Genomic DNA, 22,504 nt, shown 5'->3' on the forward strand with positions numbered 1-22,504 from the left:
TGCTGGAGAGGTCTATTGCTGCTGGCTGCAGGGGATCTATTTTACTGCTTTTCTTGTCATTAACAAATTCCATACAAATTCCTTAGCACCACAAAATGAAACTTGGCTCTGCATTCTCTAACAGAGAGGTACTCGGAGGTGGGTAGGGGGTGGAACCAATCAACGGTGCTCAGAGGTGGGTAGGGGCAGAGACAAGGGGTAAGTCAGAAAGGGGGAGTTCCAGCACCTATTTTCTGAGAAAAAAAGCCCTGCCTAGGGCAGTCTACATTTAAATGCCTAGTGAGGAAAAACCCACTCCTCCAGTGTGAGCTCCACTCATCAAGACATCTTGATATTTGCATGACTCCTTCCAAGGGCCACATCAGGGAGTAAGAGGAGGTGTACGGAGGTAGGGTGCTGTGATATCTTCAGGAAGTTATGTACAGTACCCTACTGGCCCTTCCCACCAGTCATGATCTGCCTACATTGCATAGAAAAGCACAGAGGCCCAATGATAATGTCATTGGGTCTAGAATAAGGTATCTAATGAAAATGGAATGGTTTTTATAAAAGTCATTAGTATGTTGATAAGGTGGACAGAAGAAACCAGGGAAGGATGCTAATCACATGACTTGAATATCTGAAACTCCGGTACTGGAAACCCTACTGAAACAAGTTACAGCCTAAAACAAGCCAAGTTCTCTTTATATGAAAAACCGACCCAGTTCAGGTCTCTGGGCAGCATCCTAAAAACACTGTGGCAGCTCTTCACATGTTTGATCCCTGCTTCTGTTTATGAGACGGACTGTGTCACTTTCACTGCTCTTACAGAACCAGATGATAGAACTTGGATCAGTGGGGACATTAAGGTCCCTGCTAGGTTTACAAAGACAAAAATGCAAACGGAAAAGGAAAAGAGCATTTGACTGTCTACAATGCCTATACTTGGTTTCTGTTTCACACTAACTGTAGCTGGACACTAATACTAAATAATCTAACATCAGATATAGTTTTCATGTTAAGTGCAGCCTTCAGAGTAATGTGTAAAATAGCATCATCTGCTTTCTTTCTTTTTTCTCCGGAAGGAAAGAGCCATGTTTGTTCAGGCATCACTCAGGGTCATTGTCTACTTCCAGTACTGAGACGCTTGCTTAGAGGTGACTCAATTATGTAAATCCTGGTGATGGTGCAGTTCTTTGTGGTGTTCAAAAATATCTGACACAGATCAGCCCCTGCTGCAGCCTCTCACCTTATGACTTGCTACAAACAGTGTACGGTTTGATCACTGAAGGAGAGGAGACTGAGGAAAAGCTTTCTCCTGCCAGCAGAAGACTTCATCTTAGCCTAGGCAGAGTCAGTGGACTGGAACTCGGCCTAGACAGAGTCGGTGGACTGGAACTCGGCCTAGGCAGAGTCGGTGGACTGGAACTCAAGGACCACAATAAGGTGGAGTTTTTCCTTAAAAATGAAACTGTTGCCAATAAGCAGAACAGGCAACTGCAATGTATTCTAGAGGTATATGAATCATGAGACTGGCTGAACAGAACTGCAAATATTCTGGCTGCTAGAACAGGTGACAGAAAGTTTTGTTTTTAAGTTCAGCTCACTGGCTTGTAGTCTGGCTGTATTGGCTCGTGATCCATCACAGAGGAAAGTTGTGGTCTGGGTCTTATTATTTAATGTGTTTATTCTCCGTGTATATAGTAAAGTCACTGAGCAATGCAGCAATGCGCCAGTTCTGGACGCTAGATTGGTAAACAGATGAAGTCACCCGCCTCTCCCCGAACTCTCCGGGGGTCTAGAATGGCCAGTGTGATGGATCCTCTGCTCCAAGATTTTCTTCCAACCTGTTTATATTCACTCTTGTTTTGTACAATTTTTAGTGGGAAAAAAAAGAAAGTAAAAGAAATGCTTCTGGGCACGTGTAATAATTTTCCGTAATAAAAAGGGATCGATTGTGCCTGGCCCCTGGAGGATGCTGTGTAGACAGGAGTGGCAGCCTGGTCTCTGCCAGATCTCACCCGTGCCGGAGTAACCGCACACTGCAAAAATGCTTTCTTAAAGTGGACCTGTCATTAAATGTCACACTTCAAATGAGCCAAGAACAGCATTGCCATATCACATCATTATTTTGAGTACATATGAATAAAAACTGAGTTCCCCTGTCACTACCAGAAGACCCGCACTTCAGGTCCGGGACAAGGGATGGGTAGGAGGGGCAGCTGCTATTTGCACACAGAAACAAGGGGGCAAATGGATGCAGGGTGGTACATCCATTCTATGGTATGTATTAACTGTGGGGGAGGGGGGTGCAATTCTGGATCCTTGCCCTGGGCATTGGACAGCCTTGTCTCAGTACTGTAGCACTTGTTTCACATTAGATAATTTACAAGGCCTATTTCCAACTAGACAGACCCTGTCTGGTAGACTTGGAGTGAAATAAAACAATCCGCAAAGACGGAGTAACACTTCCGTGAAGGAGGCAGAGCCCTTCATATGAAAGATGCAGGAGCATTTTCTCCTAAGATTTGGGGTCCTCGGTGTTCTCTCTCTCTCTCTCTCTCTCTCTCTCTCTCTCTCTCTCTCTCTCTCTCTCTCTCTCTCTCTCTCTCTCTCTCTCTCGTTGAGTTTGCCTTTCCTGGTTCATCCTCCATCAGCACGTGAGAAAAATGTAATAATAAATGTGTAAATAGAAATTTTCATCACATACCTTATTTCAGAAGCTAGTGGGTCTCTGTGCTTCTTTATGCAATGTAGGCATATCATGGCTGGTTGGAGGGGCCAGCAGGGTGCTGTACATTTCCTTTAAAAATTGCTGCACTTTCAGTACTCTTTGAGCCCTCGGCCCTGATGCAAGCAGTGTAGTTTTATGCAAATATCAAAATGCCTTGATGGGTGGATGTCAGTTTGGAAGCATTGGCATTCCTAGGCAGACTGTATTTGCATGCTGAGTGTCCTAATGAATGCCCACATGTGATACTGAACCTCCATGATTGGAGGCACTGAACTACAATGAATGAATGGGTTGGGTCAAAGAGGCTGTCCACCAGCCAGGATATGAGGTGGGCTCTGTCTGACATGCTGCAGCTTTTAATGCACATTATGAGAAGCTCACAGTGTGCAGTGAAATCAGAGGAAGTAATTCAGTACAGGAGAGGAGCCTGTACAACTGTGCAAGACTGAAGGGAAGGATGGAGGTTAGCTTTAAAGTGCAACAATAGCCAAAACCCCTTTTTTTTTTTTTTTTTTTTTTTTTCTTTGAAAAGGGGGGGGGGGGCGATATCTGTTTCTTTTTTGTATTGATAGGTTTCCCCTGGCTTCCTAGTCATGTGACAACGTGTCACACTAATGTACATGGCCTCACACGAGGCATGAAGACTGGGTGAATCTCTCCAGTGGGGAGAGAGATGGGCAATGAGAAGCAGATAAGGGTTCTAGCCCTTCCACACACTCGTCAAAGCTAGAAAACACACTTGTAGGTGGATTTTGTCCTTAACCCTGTTTATTGCAGTTTTGTGATCTTTCATTAATTTGATTTCATCTTCCAGACTCTGGAGCATGGCTGGACCTATATACATGTAACACTTTGTAGCAGTTGAAGCTTTGCTGTAGGAACTTCTGGTTTGGGGGTTTCAGCCCCCCCCTTCCACGAGCCCTCAGTCATGAGGCTGGCTTACTTCCTCACCAAGAGAGAAAGGAAAGTTAATACTTTGGCACGCACTCGAGAAACCTGCAACTTATTATGGGGATAAAGCTTTGGAGAGAAACAAGCAGGCCACATGCCGTTCGTGTAACAATAGTGTTACTTGTGTACAAATCTGGAGGGGGCCCGCGTGGGGGTCTCTGAATTGGGATTCAGATTCAGTAACTGTATCATTACCACACTGGGAGAATTACAGAACTGCGAACAGGAATTTCTATATCTTTAGAGTTCTGAATTTGGTCTCCTAATAGTGCTGGGTAGAGGGCACAATCTAAAAAAAAAAAAAGCATTCAAAGGACTTGATCCAGGGAAAGCATGGACAAAATTAGAGAATTAGATTGATTATGTAATAGGTGCTTGACAGGAGGGAGGGAAGCTAGCTCCTGTCATTTTTAATAAAAATTTACCATTTCAAGTATCACGTGGTATTCACGTGGATGTCTCACCACTCTGAGGTCCACCACTAGTCCTCTTCTGTGTTGAGTTGTCCAACATCATCTAACCCATTCCCTGTGAGCACAGGCCATCATAGACGATCCTACCTGCAGCGTGACTCTTTATTTTCAAGCTGCCATTCCACTTGCACTAAATTCTGATGGTTTCTGGTATCCTTATTTCCTCAATGGCTGTGTGTTTGTGCCTGCACATGTGCATGCCAAGTGTTCTAATTACAACGGGGAAGAGCTACATACAGCATTCAGCAAAACATATGAAATGTTCAGTTCTGAATGATGAGTCCACTTTAAATATTCACTAGTCATATGACTGACTTCATCGGGTGTGCAATGAGGTTTGGCAATTGCTATCTTATTCTAAGAAAGAAGCAGGATCCTAAAGGATGCTCTCATCATGAGAAGACAGCCTTGCTGATCAGAGTCTTGTTGGGTGTTGGACAGCTTTGAGGATGTAATTTCCCTCATTGACTCCAGATGGCTGGTTGGGTGGACATATTGATTGAAGAGACTTTTATCGGGAGCCAATGGTGACTTCAAACTCCTAATAACTTTTTGGTGTCTCTTTTTTTGCCAACTTTTAATGAACTAACCCTTTGGTGATTGTTGCTGACATCCGTCATCACAGTTCTGTTGCGGTTATTTCTTAGAAAGCTAAGTTTGTGATGCAGTTTCTGTTAAAGTAAACCTAAACCCAAGCATTAAAATCTTATATAAACTTTAGCATGTTAGCGTCTTCCTATTTTTTTTCTCCTGTTTTGTTACTCGGGCTTCAGAAGGAGACTACAAGATGCAGTTAAAACACACATTATGGGACCATGGTTCACTTGTTGCGTCTTTATTAAAATGGCTACATAAGTTGTAACTGTTTATTCACAGCCATTTTGTCCCGTACAGCCTTATAAAACTCGGCGATGAACAGGAATTTTCACAGACTCACAAAGCAGGGGGTAGGAAGCTGTAGATACATACTGTACAAGAGCTCTGAGAGCTGATTGGAGGGAAGGGACACCCCCCCCTTCACACAGCACACAGGAACAGAGCTGAGACTGTGTGATGGAACTCCCTCCCCTGTCACCTTTTTAGCTCTTGGTATCAGGAAAACCTGTCAGAAGTGACTTATGCCGCTAAAAAGAACTAGACAGCAGAAAGAAATAATTTAGTGCCTTTTGAGTGAGGCAAGTAAAGTCTATAGAAATATGTTCTTTGTTCAGATTTCATGTCTGAGGTTTGCAACCACTTTTAATATCACAAGTCACAGCAAGAATAAGCCAATGCATTTCAGGGGGGCAAAAAAATCCCCGTTCATCAGGGCTTGAAACAATGTAGCAAAAGTATCTATTGGTCTCAATACAATACTTCTGGATTAAGATCTGATAGGAGAAGCAGTTAGTGAGTAGTTGTGCCATTATCGACTGATATCTGTTAATTATTTTATTCCAAGAGCCTTGTTTTGAGTCCAATTAATACTTTTGCTACCTTGTTTCAAGCCCTGAGGAACGGGGATTTTGTGGCCCCCAGAATTAGTTGAGTGGTTCTTGCTATTTTTTTTGTTTGGCCCCTGAAACACTTTTGATTCTAGAGACTACATATGGGCACCATTTTGGCACATGTATGCGTCAGTTTCTTAATTTGGGTTACACTTCTTTCTTGGGAGTCCTCTATGTGACGATCGCAGCGTCAGACCCCCAGCCCTTCTCACCAACTCGTGACCAAAGAACAAGCCAATCTAAAACCGCGCTGTCACATGCGTAACAATGCAGCTGCACCCTGCACAAAGATTTTCCAGCTAATGGACTACAATCTATGTACCTGCAGCCTGAGAGCGATTGTTACTGGGTCAGGTTAATTACGCAATTAACCCTTCACACTGCCACCACCGCCTTTTTGTAGAGAAAAGGAGGAAACTCGCCAATATTAGCAATAACACTATAATGTTTGAATAATCGTCTGTATACCACTGTCACCGCAGGTAGAGATATATAGAGGTTTAAAACACACAGTAGCACTCTTCAGAGACGGGGATTCTTAGTTTGCATTAAATAGCTTTAGAAACAGTTCAACACTTTTCAGATAATAGGATTTATTACTAAAAAGGTCAAAAGGGTGCAATAAAAATATTTACAGAAAAAGATGTAGCCAATATGTATATATAAATACAGAGAGCAATAACACAGCAAAGAGAACAGAAGTTGAGAGGTAGATACTTGCCGTCAGTCTTGATTTAAGCAGATCAAGTTTCAGAGCAAAGAGTACCATCTCCCAAGTTGGTTCCTGATGTTAAAAGGGGAGAATTCTTCAACTCCACTTACTACTCCAAGCATAACTGCCTTTTTCTAGGAACTCAGCAGGGTGTCTCCTTAAAGCAGAGAACCAATCTCCTCATTTGGGGAGGGGTGTTGTAGGCGGGGGACTCAGGCTAGAACCAAAATCCCTCACAAGTTATACCAGGGCAATAACCTTCTCTAGGTACATGGAACATTCTATCCAAGGGTAGATTAATATGCAGAATCATCTGCTGAATATCTGGATATCAAACATGCCATAATTTACTATTCCAGCTAGAACTATATGGCTTTCTGCTCTCTTCCACGAGAGGTGTAAGATATCAGACGACTCGCATTAAACTGAGCTATCCGAATATATGCTTTATGTCTATGTAATTATTTCCTACCTTTTTTAAGATATAAAATTATATGGATTTTAAATGTGAGGTCTGTTTTATGGCTAGCTGGAATGTCTTTTGAAGCCCAGTGAAGGACTGGTTTATGGTTTTACGATTACCTCAGATTGAGAAGCTAACAGACACTCGGGCACCAGCTAATGTGGGTTTATAACCATGAAGCTCTCCAGCTGGGGCCTGATGCCTTTTGAACTCCGCATACACACACAGACCACATTCCTAAGGAGGGGGATTAGAGGGAGAGAGAGATACAAGATGGAGGGTCTTGAGCAAGATGGATGACCGCGTCCATCTCTGTACGTATGATTGCTACACTCTCTACTTTGTTGAAGAGCAGCTGAATCCAAATTATTAAGCTCAAACAATGACTTTTTCCTAGGAGTTTCATGCAGAAGCCTCAGGTTTTTTAAATTCTATTTTAATTCTAAATGTCTGACACAAGCTTCTCTTTTTTTCAGACAAAGTTTGGGTTTTTTAAACGATTGGATTGGGTTACATTGATAAACGTTCTTGAATATCCTATTCTATTTCTATATTGATTTTTTTGAATTTTATCAGAAAGGTAGCAAGATCTATCAATGCTGACATCTTGGCACAAGGAAATACTGATCACTTTCAGTCAAACCCTACAGTATGTTGTACAGCTGGCTTCTATTCTACAGCAGTGGACACAAAAATCTTGGAGGTGTTTAGTTAATGGAAATCTGCCCAGCAATATGGGAAGCATTTTGATGAAGCTGTACATTTTTCCTTAGACGTGTCAGTGGCAAGATATGACTTGGAAGTAAACTCTATCTTTCTGTTTTCTTCTTTCCAGATGTACCGTGGTTTCAAAAAGATGCCTCAAGTCCAATATATCTACACAGAGTCCTCTGAGAGCCTCTGCGGAGTTAAGCTGGAGGTTAACAAGTATCAGTATCTGATCACAGGTGAGATATTTCTGTGTGCTTGGCACAGATGGCTAAAGCATTTCAAGTACCAGTATACAAAAGCCACATGTGTTTTGCTTGTTGTGCTTTTTGGGGTCGGGATGCAATTTAATAATAAAAACTTGGGATTATGGCACAAAATTTGTTGTTAATTTTTACCAAACTATTTAAATATCAGTTTAGCTTTCAAGATGTTGCACATAGGAAAAGGTGCCCTCAATCTTCATAACAGTTTTAGAGTTTTTCTGGCTTCTTTTAGTATTTCTAAAGAGGGAAATCTTTATCCCTGGTGGTTACCCTGTATTACCAAATGTTAATGTGTGCCTGACTATCACATCTGCAGATGTATGGCCAAAAGTAAATGGAAATTCCTCCAAATCATGTTAAAGTCCATAACTTTGCTGCAAAATCAATTTTAGCTAAATCATCCTGAGACCCAGGAGCAGACTGACCATTTGGAAACTCGGGCACTGCCTGAGGGCCCGGGGTCAATAGGGGGCCCCATGAGATGCCCCTGGTACCTTTTTTCATAGACTTTTTTGAGTTTGGGCAAGGACACAGGGGCCCCATGATCCCCTATTGCCTGGGGGCCCCATGAGTTGTCAGTCTGCCTCTGGTTGTACAGACAGATAGTTACTGAGCTGCTGCAAATGTCAGTGAATTGTGAGGGTGCCGATCAGCATGCTCGGAATTCATTGAGAACTGCAAACAATCTGCTGTGGTGGCAGATGGGACTTGTAGTTCATTCCTTCACAGATATCTGAATAAATGATGCCGCTGTGCAATGGTTAAGATAAGATTGCAATTTACGATTGTAAGTCATTGATCGCATCTCTATTTCCACCATGTAATCTCATAATCAAATTCACCGAAATACAATCATACTAATAAACAAAGTATCGCAGTGCTGCCCATCAATGCAAAACAATAAATAATTTCAGGGCTAGCTAAGCAATATAAAATAAGTTATTACATAATCCAGTTTACATACACTCTATGCATATTATTTTGTTGCCTACGTGCAGCTAAGCTTTACACTGAAGGAGTTGTGTAGCAATGAAGCATGGTGATGGTACTCACGTCTACACAGATTGTTAACCTTTTGGAAAAGTCTAAACATTGGATCTCTCTGTGTCTATCAATCAGTGATACATCTGAAGAATGTAAAAAGAACTGAGATCACCTGGAAATTGTGTATTCATTAGGTCCTTATTGCACATTATGCAAGCCAGAAAAAACGTCAAAGTCCTCTCCATCATGCTGGCAGTAACTGAAGACTGGTGACCTGAATTGGCACTATTTTTATCCAGTTTTATGCAACTTGTTATCCAGTATTCTCTTCAATTTCTGCCAGTGTTTAAACCCTGATGAATTTTATTTCTCCTTTTGACATCTTGACATGTGCAATAAAGACCTACTGGACTCACGTGAATTTTGTGGAACTCTCAACCTTTCTTCAATCTTCAGAATACCCTAAACTAGGGTTATTCAACCAGAGTTGTGTGGAACCCTAGGGTTGCTCCAGAGGTTGCTAGGGGTTCCTTGAGAAATTACCAATTTCTACCTCTCAGGTAAGCTCCCACTTACACCAATTATCTTTTTAGCTATCTGTAAGGGGGAAATTCTACCGAATGACTGCAAGTGTAAGGGGCATTCTTCCCACTGACTGTTACACTAATGTATGAGGAGTTGTAGATATTGTACTGTCATTTTTTGCAGAAAGTTATTTAAAGTTTTCCTCTGTGTTGAAAAGGTTGAGAAAGTCTGGACTAAACTCATACCCTTTAACAAAGATATCTTGGTTGACAGAGAGCTGCCTTCTAAATTCAGATCTCAAGCCCCATCTTTTTCTATGTCTAGAGGTGTTCTATTGGATTTAGGTCAGGCGAGTGTAAGGACCATTCAATGGTATCAATTCCTTCATCCTCCAGGAACTGCCTGCATATTCTTAATAATAATAATAAGCAAACTTAAAATAAGTGAATACCCAAAAAAATCCAAAAAAAATGTATCCAAAAATATAAAGTCCCATACACCTAAAGTCCAAAGTCAAGTTCGCGTATCCAAAATCTTTACAAGTGATCTCTCAATTTGTCTTTATCCCCGGATCAGATTGGTGATATACTCCAGAAAATCTTCAAATGCCTCAAAAGAAAAAACTCAACATAGTATATTACCCCAAATAAAAGATATATTGTGCCACACGTGTCACATGCAAAATACAAAACTAAAAGTGTCACAGCAATCGTGAGATCTCAAGGGTATAAATTGAGTTAGTAACTCCACTGCACACAATATAAGAAGTGCATAATTACCCCCATCAAAAATAAAATCAGCTTTGGACTTTAGGTGTATGGGACTTTATATTTTTGGATATATTTTTTTGGATATTTTTTGGGTATTCACTTATTTTAAGTTTGCTTATTATTATTATTATGTTTGTACTTCAGGGGAAGGAATGTTAAGCAATCTATTGGGATTTTGGGAGAGGAAGTAAGTGCTATTTATTTTGTACTGCCTGCATATTCTTGCCACATGAGGCCGGGCATTGATGTGCACCAGGAGGAACTCCGACCCCACTGTACCAGCATAGGATCTGACAATGGGTCCAAGGATTTCATCCCAATACCTAATTGCAGTCAGGTTGCCATGGTCTAGCCTGTAGAGGTCTGTGCATCCCTCCATGGATATGCCTCCCCAGACCATCACTGACCCACCACCAAAATGGTCATGTTGAATGTTGTTACAGGCAACCTAACGTTCTCCAGACCCTTTCACGTCTGTCACGTGCTCGGGGTGAAACTGCTTTCATCTGTGAAAAGCACAGGGAGCCAATTCTGATGTTCAATGGAAAAATGCCAATCGAGCACTGTGGTACCAGGCAGTGAGCACAGGGCCCACTAGAGGACGTCGGGCCCTCAGGCCACCCTCATGAAGTCTGTTTCTGATTGTTTGGTCTGAGACATTCACACCAGTGGCCTGTTGGAGGTGATTTTGTAGGACTCTGTGCAAGGAGGAACAGGATGAGCACTGCCAAAGGAGCAAATACCAGTCCTGCTAATGGTTTAAGGACCTTCTACAGCCCTGTCCAGCTCTCCTAGAGTAACTGCCTGGCTCCTGGAATCTCCTCTATGTTCTTGAGACTGTGCTGGGAGACACAGCAAACCTTCTGGCAATGGCACGTATTGATGTGCCATCCTGGAAGAGTTGAACTGTCTGTGCGACCGCTGTAGTGTCCAGGTATCGCCTCATGCAATTTTTTTTTACAAAACTGCCCTCTCTACATCACACGCTATATGGCCAAGTTTGTGAACACTCGCTGTGGCTATAACAGCCTCCACTTCTCTCGGAAGGCTTTGCACAAGAATATGCAGTGTGTCTGTGGGAATTAAACCCATTCAGCCAAAAGAATTTTCGTGAGGTACTGATGTGAGACGAGATGGCTTGATACACATTTAGTGTTCTAATTCATCCCAAAGGTGTTCAGTAGGGTTGAAGTCAAGACTTTAAGGAGCTCGCTTTTTGCACAGGGGCATAGTCCTGCTGGAACAGAAATAGATCTTCCCCAAACAGTTACAATAAGGTTGGAAATGCTCAGCTGTCTCCAATGAAGGGTACTACATCTTACAAAGACATTTAAACACCTAAACTCAGTCATTTGGAGGAAGGTCCACATATTTTTAGCCAAACCTAGGTGGGATTTCAGGTGTCCATAAACTTTTGGCCATACAATGTAGCAGATATTGGCACTTTTTCGTTAGTATGTTATAAAATGGTTCTGAAATGACCTCTGATTTAGTTCATGGACTGTAATATGGTTCCTGTGTTCCTATCTAGGCCGTGTCTATGAAGGCAAGGTATACACTGGACTGTGCAATTTGATTGAGAAATGGGACAAGTTGACATTGGCCCAGCGTAAAGGGCTCAATCATCGCTATCACCTGGGATGTAACTGCAAGGTAAGAGGATGGTTTCTCCCTATATTCTGTACATTGAACATCTACAACTCTTTAGATTAGTATCTGATTTAAAGCTGATATATAGCCTTCCCTTTAGTCTTGAGAGTTGTACAAGCTCCTCTCCTGGACTGGACACCCACCTATCAAGTCATTCTAATATTTACAAAACTCCTCTTTCCATAACTCCTCCCAAGAGGAACCGGGAAAGGCTAGCTGTAAGCAGATTTAAAGCTAAGTTCACATTTTGTACAAAAAAAAAAACCATGTACCTGCGATCAACGGATAATGGGTACAATGTCAGGCTCCTGCAGACACTCTGTACAACTGTCTGCTCCTACTTTCCAGAGGAGCAGACAGTTACTGAAATGAAGGAAACGTCCATGAACTATAAGGGCACTCATCAGCACTCTTGTAGTTCATTGAAAACTACAACCAGTTTTTCCATTTGCTGATAGCAGAGCTGTATTTGTTTTGTGCTTTTTTATTACTGCCTGGATTTCAGCTTGTAGGTCAAGAATGTAATTTCTTACCCTGGTTGCCCATTCTGTGTTACAGATCAAGCCTTGCTATTACCTCCCCTGCTTCATTACATCCAAGAGTGAGTGCCTGTGGACAGATCTGCTCTCAAATTTTGGCTACCCAGGTTATCAGTCCAAAAACTACGCCTGCATCAAGCAGAAGGAGGGTTACTGCAGTTGGTACAGAGGATGGACTCCACCAGACAAAACCGTGATCAACACCACGGACCCCTGAGCCCACAAACTAAAATGGACAAAAAACCCGAACGTATAAGCAGCAATGAAATTAGTGCCTGATTTCTTGCTAAAATTTAGCACTTGGAACACTTAAGTCTTTGCCATCATACTGAAAGTATATTTTTTAATCACTCTTCTTTTATTTTCAATCACCCATTTAAGCCAGACGGTTTGCAGGGTTCTCTGGGAAAGTCTTGCTTTGTTTTTCTTTTTCTTCTTTTTATGATATGAAACACTTCCTTCGGCCACCCAACATTGGCCTCCTTTGCGTTTCGAAACAGTGCCGTGCATTTGTTTGTTTCCTATCACAGCTGCAGCCTCCTGCCACAAGAGGTGCTGTGTCCCAAAAGTTCATAGAAGAAACTCTAGGCAAAAGACTCTGGTTAAGTAGAGAAAATTGTGGAAATAAATTGCAACGGTTTCAAAGGAGTTTTGGGAAAAGCAGAAAAAAATGGGAAATGTCGGACCGAGTGACCCTAAAATTCTATAAAACAATCAGCAAGACCTACAAAGCTTTCTTGAAACTCAAGAGAGTTATTGTTGCACTAAAAGCATACCTTCCAGACCTTGCTATATACATTTGCCAGTGTTATATTTTTTTTTTTTTATGAAATGGAATTTTGGCGCAATGCCTTGCAGGTCACAGGCAGAACCAGCCAGAAAAAAAATAAGCTACTACAGCCTACCGCGTGATATATCGCAGGGCTGTAAAAAAAAGATGCAGCTCCCTCTTGTGGCCTGGAGTATTATGCAACATGTGGTGTTTTTCTGGTAACATGGACCTTTCCTTGAAGGTTAACCTAAATCTATGTAACCTGGTGGATAAATAAAAAGTAATAGGCTGAAACACTTCCCTTTTTGTGAAGAAGACCTCTGAAGTCCCTTCCATCAAGGCATGTTATCACGTGATCTCTGTCAAAGAGGAAGACTAGCCAATCTGAATTCTGACACTCGCCATCATCAGAGATCACATGATCAAACACTAAGGCTTTTGGTCAGAGGGCCTGCAAAGGTAGGACTCTGGAGAAGCATTTTCTTCGGGAGAAGTGTTTCAGCCCATCTATTATTCTTAATTTATCAATCCCAGCAAGAATGTTCACACAGCTTTAAGTTAACACTCAAGCACAGGTGCACTTTAAAGGGAATCTGTCACACCTGTGTGGAAGGCTCTGATAAAAGCAGTCATTATCCATGTACCACATGAAAGTCCTCCCGAAGTAGTGAAGCTAAACCCAGTCACTGGACCACTGCCTCGAGTCTGGTATGCAGGACATGCCTTTCATCAAAGCCTTCTTACATGTTTGCTTCATGACAGAGGCCTTTTAAAGACTCCAGAAAGTCTTTTATTTTTCTGTGAAATATCTTTATACTGGAGGTCTTTGTATAATAAAGTTATTATCTTATAATCTTGCTCTGATTGTAAAGCAGAACCAATCATTGGAGAGGGAGTGGATGTTAACAGTCACAGTACCATAGAAGTGGTCCATGAAGAGTCCAGCAAGGAAGATTCTCTCCATTTTGAGTAGACGCCAGAGGTTTGCATACCTCTCAGTGACTCAGATTTCCCTGTAGCAGTTTGTGTTTCTTCCAAAAAACCAATACAAAGGTGTCACTTTCTTAACCCTGCATAACAGATCCATCAGAGGGGAGGGACACCATCTTTTTACGTGGCTGCCAGAGCATCTGGTGGAGAGATCTCACTATTGGGGTCCCTGTGAAATATTAAGATGCCACCACAGTAGAAAACTTTTCAAGCACAGATTTTGGTGCATTTCGGTTAGAGCTGGCCATTAAGTACTGTTACACTTTTGAAGTATTCAGAATATTACATTGCAAGTGCAAACTTGCCAGTAATATCATTGTTTGGGGTAAAAACACATGCTAGTAACAGCCAAAATGGAGCTGTGAATCCTGGTATTGTATTTTTCTGTGGCATAATGACAAATCAAATGGAGAGAGAACCCAGTGAATTCATCCAGGAGGTGTGAAATAGCTCCATACACCTTCAGATTGGCAATATTCAGTATGGTGATTCCTGTATAGGGGCCATTGTGAACCTCTCTGCTCCCATCTAGTGGTAAAGACCTGAGTTTGTATATCTCAACATCCATGCATGGGACATCACAGAAGATCAGTTTGTAGGATAACCTCACATGAGTAACAAAAAAGCCAAAATGACTTCCAACATGCAGCTTTTCCAGCAAATAAAACTACTAGGTGCCTCAGTTGGACAACCCATAAGGTACTTCATATATGCTGTCTCTGGGAAGAGGCAGTGCAATCAACAAAAGGCAAAATTTCCTTCAGCAACCTTTATTATTAATAAATTCCTGACATGTCACAATATACAGCAGTAGTATAATTTTGCAGAAATCCTCCAACTTTTTACTATTAAAAATCCATCTTTGAGCTCCAGTTAGTAACTGCCTATGTTGAGATGCCATTTTTCTGCTGCAGACACGAGGAAACATTTCCTCAGTCTCTTCTTCCCCAATGATCAGACTGCTACAGGGGTTGATCTATGTCAGACATTTGTGAACACAATCAAGAACTGCACAGGCATTACGACTTACATAATTTTGTCTTGGGACTTGGAGAGGGAGGGACAGCATTCTTGGGGTCCATGCACACTGAGATTAAAAAAACACTGCTTCTACCAGAGTTTTGTGTTTTGCCAGTAGAAGCAGCTCAATTCCTATGTGGCCATGGACATTAGGATGTTTAGAGGCATATTTTAAGCTCAACGTTTAATACCTAAAAGAATCCTTCTGGTTTGCGCTTTTGAGAGGAGTTTTCTACTAGCACAAAAAAGTAAAATGTTCCTAAAATGCCTGTGTAAAAAAAAAAAAAAAACAACTCTATATGAGCATTTTCTTTCTGCAAAAAGAACTGGCATTTTTTTTAAAGCCCAGTGTGCATGGACTCTTAGCCTATTTCAGTTTAAACTACAGGAGAAAAAAGTAGGCTGATGACCGAACCAAGAGGCTGTTTCTCCTGCACTGTCCAATTACAGGCTGGGGCAGGTTCATGACCAAGCTGTATTGCTTAACTGCAGTAAAGAAAAGTGTGGTCACCAACTTTGCTAAGCTATGTGATAGGGATGCCTAGATCCTAGGCTTGGCTTAATACAATTACAGATCTTGTATCAGGAGAAACTGTTCAGGTATGTGTATTTCAAATGTATATTTAACTCTTTTCCTAAGTTTAGATTTTAAGTTTTATGATTAGGCAGTCTTAATTTTGAAAACTTTATATCTGCCTCCTTGTTTTACTTGCCTTGCCTGAGCAAAAGTATCGAGCTGTGGTCCCCCCTGCCAGCTGCTGCTCAGTCAACTTCCTGCACTTAACACATGCTGTCTCTGAGCTCCTAAGTGGGTACAATAGTACTAAATAACAGAGCCTAGCTATTGGCTACATTCCTCTTACATATGGAACTCTGCTACTGTTCTACATCCATAGATACACAGACACGGCTTGTATGAATTGACAGCACAGCAACTGCCAGTTGGGACTTTCGGCACCAGAATCCTCTTTAGGCAGACTGAAAAAAAAAAATGTTTTTTTTTTCTAAATGGAATAATAATAATCTTCTTTTACTCATGTGAGATTACCTTAAAAATCGGCACTCACTAGGCAGTGCCTTGACACCCAGCTAAGGGGAATTTGTGAAAGTGTATATTTTTTTGAGTTGCTGTTGACAATATTTGAATTGAAATCCTGTAGATCTCTAATATAAAGTTTGTGTTTTTTTTTTTTTTTTATCAGTTCTGACGAAATGGGTGACTAAAGTATATGTTTTACTGAGATTGTGTGACTTAACATATTTTCTGTTTTATATATTTTTTTCTCTTATTTATCATTTTGTAGAGGAATTTTTTTTTAATATATCTTCACTCCATTCCATGTAGGGAGTTGTAGTTTTTTTTTTTTTGTATGCTATTTACAGGTTTGCTACAATTATATCACAGATAAGAAATATTTTATATCGATATGCTTTTATATTTGTGGAGAATACTCTTTGGCTATGGAGTTTGTATTTTTTTCCCCCTTTTTTTGTAGTTCAATTTAGCAACAAGTGCTTTTAAATGAGGCTGCTTTTTCAGCTTACACAGGAACTTTGTTAAACTTTGGCATAGCATGCACAGCCAACTACTGGATAGCCAGAAAGATGATTGGAGGTCTGTTTATATAACTAAGCACTGAATAGAAGTAGATATAAGTTATGATACACCACAGCAAGCTTAGGCCACTTGTGGAGCCCAATCAGTTGTGGATCTACAAAATGCCGAATTCTTGTTTTAGCAACAGATCAAGTTTTGCAAACTGGCCACCTATGTAAAAGAATTTCTTTTACTTTAATGGTATCTGCAGAATTGTGCCAAGTTTAATGGACTTTACATTGTCATCTGGTTATTACTAAGATATCAGTTGATTCCTCCATTCATGCTAGACAACGTGGATGGAGGTATCTACAGTATACTGCTGACTTGTGTAATCAGATACACCCACAGCTGCCTGAATACTCCAACACTAAATGCATCTAAATAGATGCCGGCACTGTTTGGACAAGTTTCCACTCAGCTTGCTGAATTTTGAAATTGATGTTTGAGCCCGATGGTGGGATTTGCCAAAATTTTAAATCCGTTTATGGTCAGTTTAAGAAACTAGTCCAGCAGTTGCCAGGGTTTGTCACTGTGCCAAAATTTAAGTGACATTGTTGGTTCTAGGTGGACTGATAGACCACAATTGGCCAACAAAACATCTACTTGCCTATAACATACTGATGGTATGCTGGCCATTCTAGAGTGTTATGTTTTTGTGTTTTTTCTTTTAAACTTAAGCTTCAATCTTCCTAAATCATGATTTCAGTGTATTTTAGTTCAAATTGCTCTTAACTGAAAGTCATATTTAAGTGACTTTTATATTTTAACATTCTTACTGTTCCATATTTTCACAACTGTATTTTGTATATTTTTGCATTCTCCCACTAATACCGGAGCCTGTAGATCACTGCAGTCCCTCAGACCCCCTGTTCAACAACTTCTGAAATAAAATATCAGCTGTTATTTTTAAGCAGGACAGATGTGACTAGTAGACTTGCACTGAGGGAGAAGAACAGCAAACAAATAGTCACTGTGCAGGGTTAATAAGAAGGAAGTAGAGGCTGCCTATGTATTGACTAAGAGGGGTAGATTTACTAAAACTGGAGCACTCAGAAGCTGATTGGCTACCATGTGCAGCTGCACCAGATTCTATCTTCAGCTTGTTTAATTAAGCTTTGGTAATAAAACCTGGAATCTGATTGGTTTCTATGCAGAGTTGCACCACATTTTGCACTCTTCAGTTTTAGTAAATAAACCCCAATATGTCTGCTTTTCAGTAAATAAAATATAAACTGATTAAAAAAAAAAGGAAAAGCTTTTAAAACGTATACATTAAGATTATATTAGGATGTCCACACATCTCTAAAACATTAAAAAAAGAGTCTCCCTTTTTAAAAGACCTAATAAATGCCTAAAAATGGCTTTCTGATTTTTGTAGATAACAATGCTCATTGGCATAATGTATAGTGGTCAAGTGGACCTTATTATGTGAACTTAGTCATTTTATTTTTGATAAAGTATATACAGTTCATAGAAATAGTCTAGACTTACCAAGCCCAATGCTGCCTGAATAAACATCTATCCAAGTTTCTAAGAATACATCAAGTTGATCATTTGGTCGAAGCCATTAACCATATTTAATGACTTTTTTCATCTCAAAAGACAGACTTCACTGCATTGAATGGAATGATGGAAACCATTAACTGGGATGAGAAAATTGCAATTGTTTGAAATTAGGCCAAGATAAAAAAAATCTTTTGAGTGACCTTTTGTTCAAACAATTTTGACTAGAAGTGTTATTTGGCCCATTTTGCGGTCAAACCATCAAATCACAAAATAAACCTTTTTTGCAGTGGCAGTTAATAGCTTCCAAACATTAGTCATTTTAGGTGATCTCCACAACGAAGCAAAATTTACAGCTGGCAAAGTTTAAAAAAATATAATATCCAATCAATTAACTGATTGGATTGGTTGATCAACTGGTTTGTATGATCAGCATTGGAAGAAAATTGCAGCAAAAAACATTTTTTTTATCCTTCACAGCTTCCAGGAAAGAGGTAGGAAATTGCAGTGACTAACAAAAAATATTGCAAATGGAATAAACACAGATTGTGAGAATTTATGACTTGCCCACTCCTACAGTCTATTCAATGATTTATTTATTTTTTTGGAATCTTGAGAAGCATTGCAAATGTTTTTTTTGTATCTCTATTATAGATTATTGTGTACATAAAAAAGACAGTGATTAATTTTATTCGTTCACCAAAGTGGCCAAACATTTGTGAAAAATAAAAAGTTCAGGAACTTCTAGAATCAATAGTCTCTTTATTACTGTTACAGTCTGGCCTACCTATGCATGCCAATTCTACAGCATTTAGCCATCACCAGCAACCAATTTCCCAATAGGGAAGAACTAGGCCTGAGAGAGGGGCACACTTGCTCCCCCCCCCAATCTCCAGTTCAGTATGAATATGATATGCTGGTGCCCCTGAGAGAAGATACTTCCCACTCAGAACTGCAGTCATGCATATTTTTTTTTTTTATTGGGTCATGCTATCTACTTCATACACCATTGTTTATTAATGTATCCTGGTAATTCTGCTTCTTTAAGTCCTTTTACCCCGATGAAGGGTCATCTCTTGAGCCCTCGAATAGTGTTGGATGTTTTATGTGATCATAGTCTGAATCATTAAAGCTATGTGGACTGTTTCACCATTTGTTCTGGTGCTTCTGTTATGTTCACCAAAGGGGAGCCTTGTTTTATGTGAACAGCCTCACCAGAGCCTATTATCTTGTTAAATGATCAGTTTCTCCATTTTACTGTTCCAGTGTTTTTGTTGCAGTCTGTTTCCCAGTTGGGGAGATTCACCATTCTATTTGGTGATCATTGTCACCAAGACTGAAAATGATGAGGAATACTTTAAATTAGAGTAGGTATGAGGTAAAAATGTGGGGAGCAAAGTCTTCCAATTGGGACAAATTCCAACTAAGATGGAAAATTCCTTAGTTTTGGGGAGATTTCATATCATTTCCTGTTGTATCTGGATGAAGGCAAGTAAAGGGAAATCGACCCATCCTGACACTGGCATAAAAAATAACTTGATGGGATTTCAAACTTTCCCTGCTCCATTGAAAGCAAAGCCTTTGCTATGTGCACACATTACGACTCTACCCATCGTTTCACCATTTCAACAAAAGCAGTGCTCCATAACACTTTTTGTGTTGGGCACTTTCTCTACAACACAGTAAACTGCTAAGAAAGGGCCAGTTTGTTGCATTTCCCAGTTCTCCCCTGATTTCCACCCCACTTCATTCAATTATTGGTCTACATAGGCAGATATCTGTATAAAGGTGCTTTTACAAGCTCCATGCACTTAATTTGAACTTCAGCCTTCCTTGCAGTTTTGCAAAATTTATAAAGGTTCCTTTCCTCTACTGAAATTGCTACGTTTGATTTCACGGCAGTGTGAGCTTCTAACAATGTGCATTAGAAGCTGGAGGATGTCCACCATCATCTAGCTCTTTCCTGCCCAGCCTTACTGTCCTTGGCCTGGCTCCTTCCACTGGCCAATATTGTACAGAGAAGCACGGAGGTTGATGAGATCACTGCCATGTAATGAAACTGGAAAGGTTTTATTTAAAAATGTCATTAACATGTCAATGTTGGGGGGGGGGATTAGGGAAACAAAATACAGGCAAATTAAACTATATCTTTAACAGTTTATAAAGACTCCCCTATAATTTGGCACAGGGGAGTGTGAAGGGTGCTGCCAAATTCTGACCAGACTTGGCGACAGTCTGTCAGCACGACATCAGGCAGTACAGAGAAGAGCCATTTAAGTGGATCCGATGTGTCATACTAAATGGGTACAGCAAACAAAACTGCCTCTCTTCCCATCTTGGCAAGAACATTGATAATAAACACTTACTAGTTAATAATTGATAGACTGTTAAGCAGATACTTATGAATCCTGACATTCCGTAATGCAGCAAAAAATTGTTTTTGTCTACACTACCGATGTCAGATCTCAGCTCAAATTTAGGTCAGTTTGCTTCATGGGTTTGAAGGTTTTATAAGATGACCACATTTCATAACAGATACTCAACATTTACAAATGCATATGCAAGCACCCAAAGTAAAAGTTATAAATGTCACATGTCTTATTTAGTAAAATGGTGCAAGGAGTCAAGTACTGGGTGCAGCAACCAATAAGTCATCCTGTACTAGCCTGACTTCAGTGACTGAATTCTGATTGGCAACCGTGGGTTAACGCACTTGGCACCTACACTGCTTATGGAATACATCTGAATGTATTTACTTTTTCTGCAGACTGTTGCGGTGATGTACAAAGAAATTAGAGGACTGAAAGCCTACCTTTCTATATGTACTTTATATGATTGCTAGTTTCAGACTGGCCTTTTTACACACAACTTCTAAGATTGTAGGGTCTCTCCTATTAAAATTCTTTGTACTTACTGCAACTGTTCTGAATATTTCCAAAACCTAAATAATGACTTATCTCTCTTTGCAACAAACAGACATGCATCATCAAAATTAATATTAAGCCAAGAAATACATTATTTTTCATATTTTTTTTTACCCCCTAGACACAGAAAATGCTGCATCCTCATAATATTTTAATCATACTCTCAAATTTGACTTTTAACTTCCTGTGCTGTCTGCTTCTTCTGACTTGTATCAGTTACATTGTTCTCAGCTCTCTCACTGGGTTACAAAATACCCCCACCAGTACACTAATTTATCACGAAGAGTCAGGGTTCTACAGTCCAATCCTAAGTGGATAACACTGCTCTATAGATATAGTATATAAGTGAATGTTGTCCTCCTAGGACAGGAAGTTTGTTATTGGCAGGATCAGAAGGAAAAGAAAAAGGGGGAACAAAAAAAAGAAAATGAATTCAGCCATCACATCTAAGAAATGGTAAGCTGCACAGGTAGATAATCACACACACCAACCCCATCAAGAACCATCTAAACATTCTCTCTGACTGCACTCTTTTTAATGTGATCCAAAAATCTGATGCAGAACATCAGAAGAATACCTATTTATTTATGGTTCTATATTTGGCTGAACCAATCAGGCTATCACTTTGCTCAAATAGGAATGCTGGATTGCAACCTGTGTGGGCATGAATGAGACACAATTCCCAACTGGCCGCCTTGTAGCTCCACCAGTAGACTTTCCCAGACTAAGGACTAGCAATGGAATATCCCTTTTCCTGTACATAATGTCATGTATATACTGTGAAGTCCAGCTAGGCTAGGCTTAAAGTCCTGCAGATGCTCATTATCAAGTCTGCGTTGTAGAGAGAAATATGTGGAATGGCCAATTCTAGCCCATTTTCCTGGTTTCTCTAATATTATTTATGAAATGTATATTCTGTAATTGTATATTGGCTTCTGCTCTAAAATGTTTGTGTTTTGCAGTATATTTTATCCTAAACATTAAACAAATACTTTATATTTCTACCAAACACATTGCCTTTGTCTCTCGTGTCTTATTGATCGCCTATCAATCATGTGTAGAAATGTTTAATGAGAAACAAAAGATACCCTGGACTGTGATTGGACAAAAAGTATCCTTGATGTAAAAACAGTCCAATTATTGGCGATGGAGGGGAATGCTGGGGGTTGATATTTAGGATGGTCATGGTCGGTTCATTTTTTTTTTTTTTTCTAATCAGCCAGTGGGATTCCTCTATTCACATGTGCAAGGTGGATAGAGGAAACCTCCATATTGTGCCATTTGTATTCTGACAAGGGCACTCCTCTGCTGTCAGAATACACTGTTCAGTGGCTGCAGCCTATTGGCCACAAGCTGCTGATCAACAACAGTTTTCCCAAAGTCCAGTTCTAGAGAAGTTGATCGTTGGATCAACTTTGTCAAGCAGGAACAGCCATAGATGGATCAAAATTCGG

General features: G+C 40.3%; 2 protein-coding genes across 2 annotated transcripts in view; one reads left to right on the forward strand and one right to left on the reverse strand.

The window, feature by feature from the left end:
- The window catches only part of TIMP3 (TIMP metallopeptidase inhibitor 3), a 75,312-nt gene extending 53,249 nt beyond the window's left edge, over positions 1-22,063 (forward strand). Inside the window, exons 3-5 of the mRNA XM_089680645.1 lie at positions 7,635-7,746; positions 11,584-11,705; positions 12,261-22,063. Coding sequence (XP_089536771.1) covers positions 7,635-7,746; positions 11,584-11,705; positions 12,261-12,458 — 432 coding nt within the window. The 3' untranslated portion in view covers positions 12,459-22,063. The remainder of the gene's footprint in view (positions 1-7,634; positions 7,747-11,583; positions 11,706-12,260) is intronic.
- SYN3 (synapsin III) overlaps positions 1-22,504 on the reverse strand; it is a 486,671-nt gene that overhangs the window by 237,427 nt on the left and 226,740 nt on the right. The window lies entirely within an intron of this gene.

Source organism: Staurois parvus, unplaced genomic scaffold, assembly GCF_062004578.1.
Source record: "Staurois parvus isolate SC_StPar_1 unplaced genomic scaffold, SC_StPar_1.0 ptg000249l, whole genome shotgun sequence".
Classification (NCBI taxonomy): domain Eukaryota; kingdom Metazoa; phylum Chordata; class Amphibia; order Anura; family Ranidae; genus Staurois; species Staurois parvus.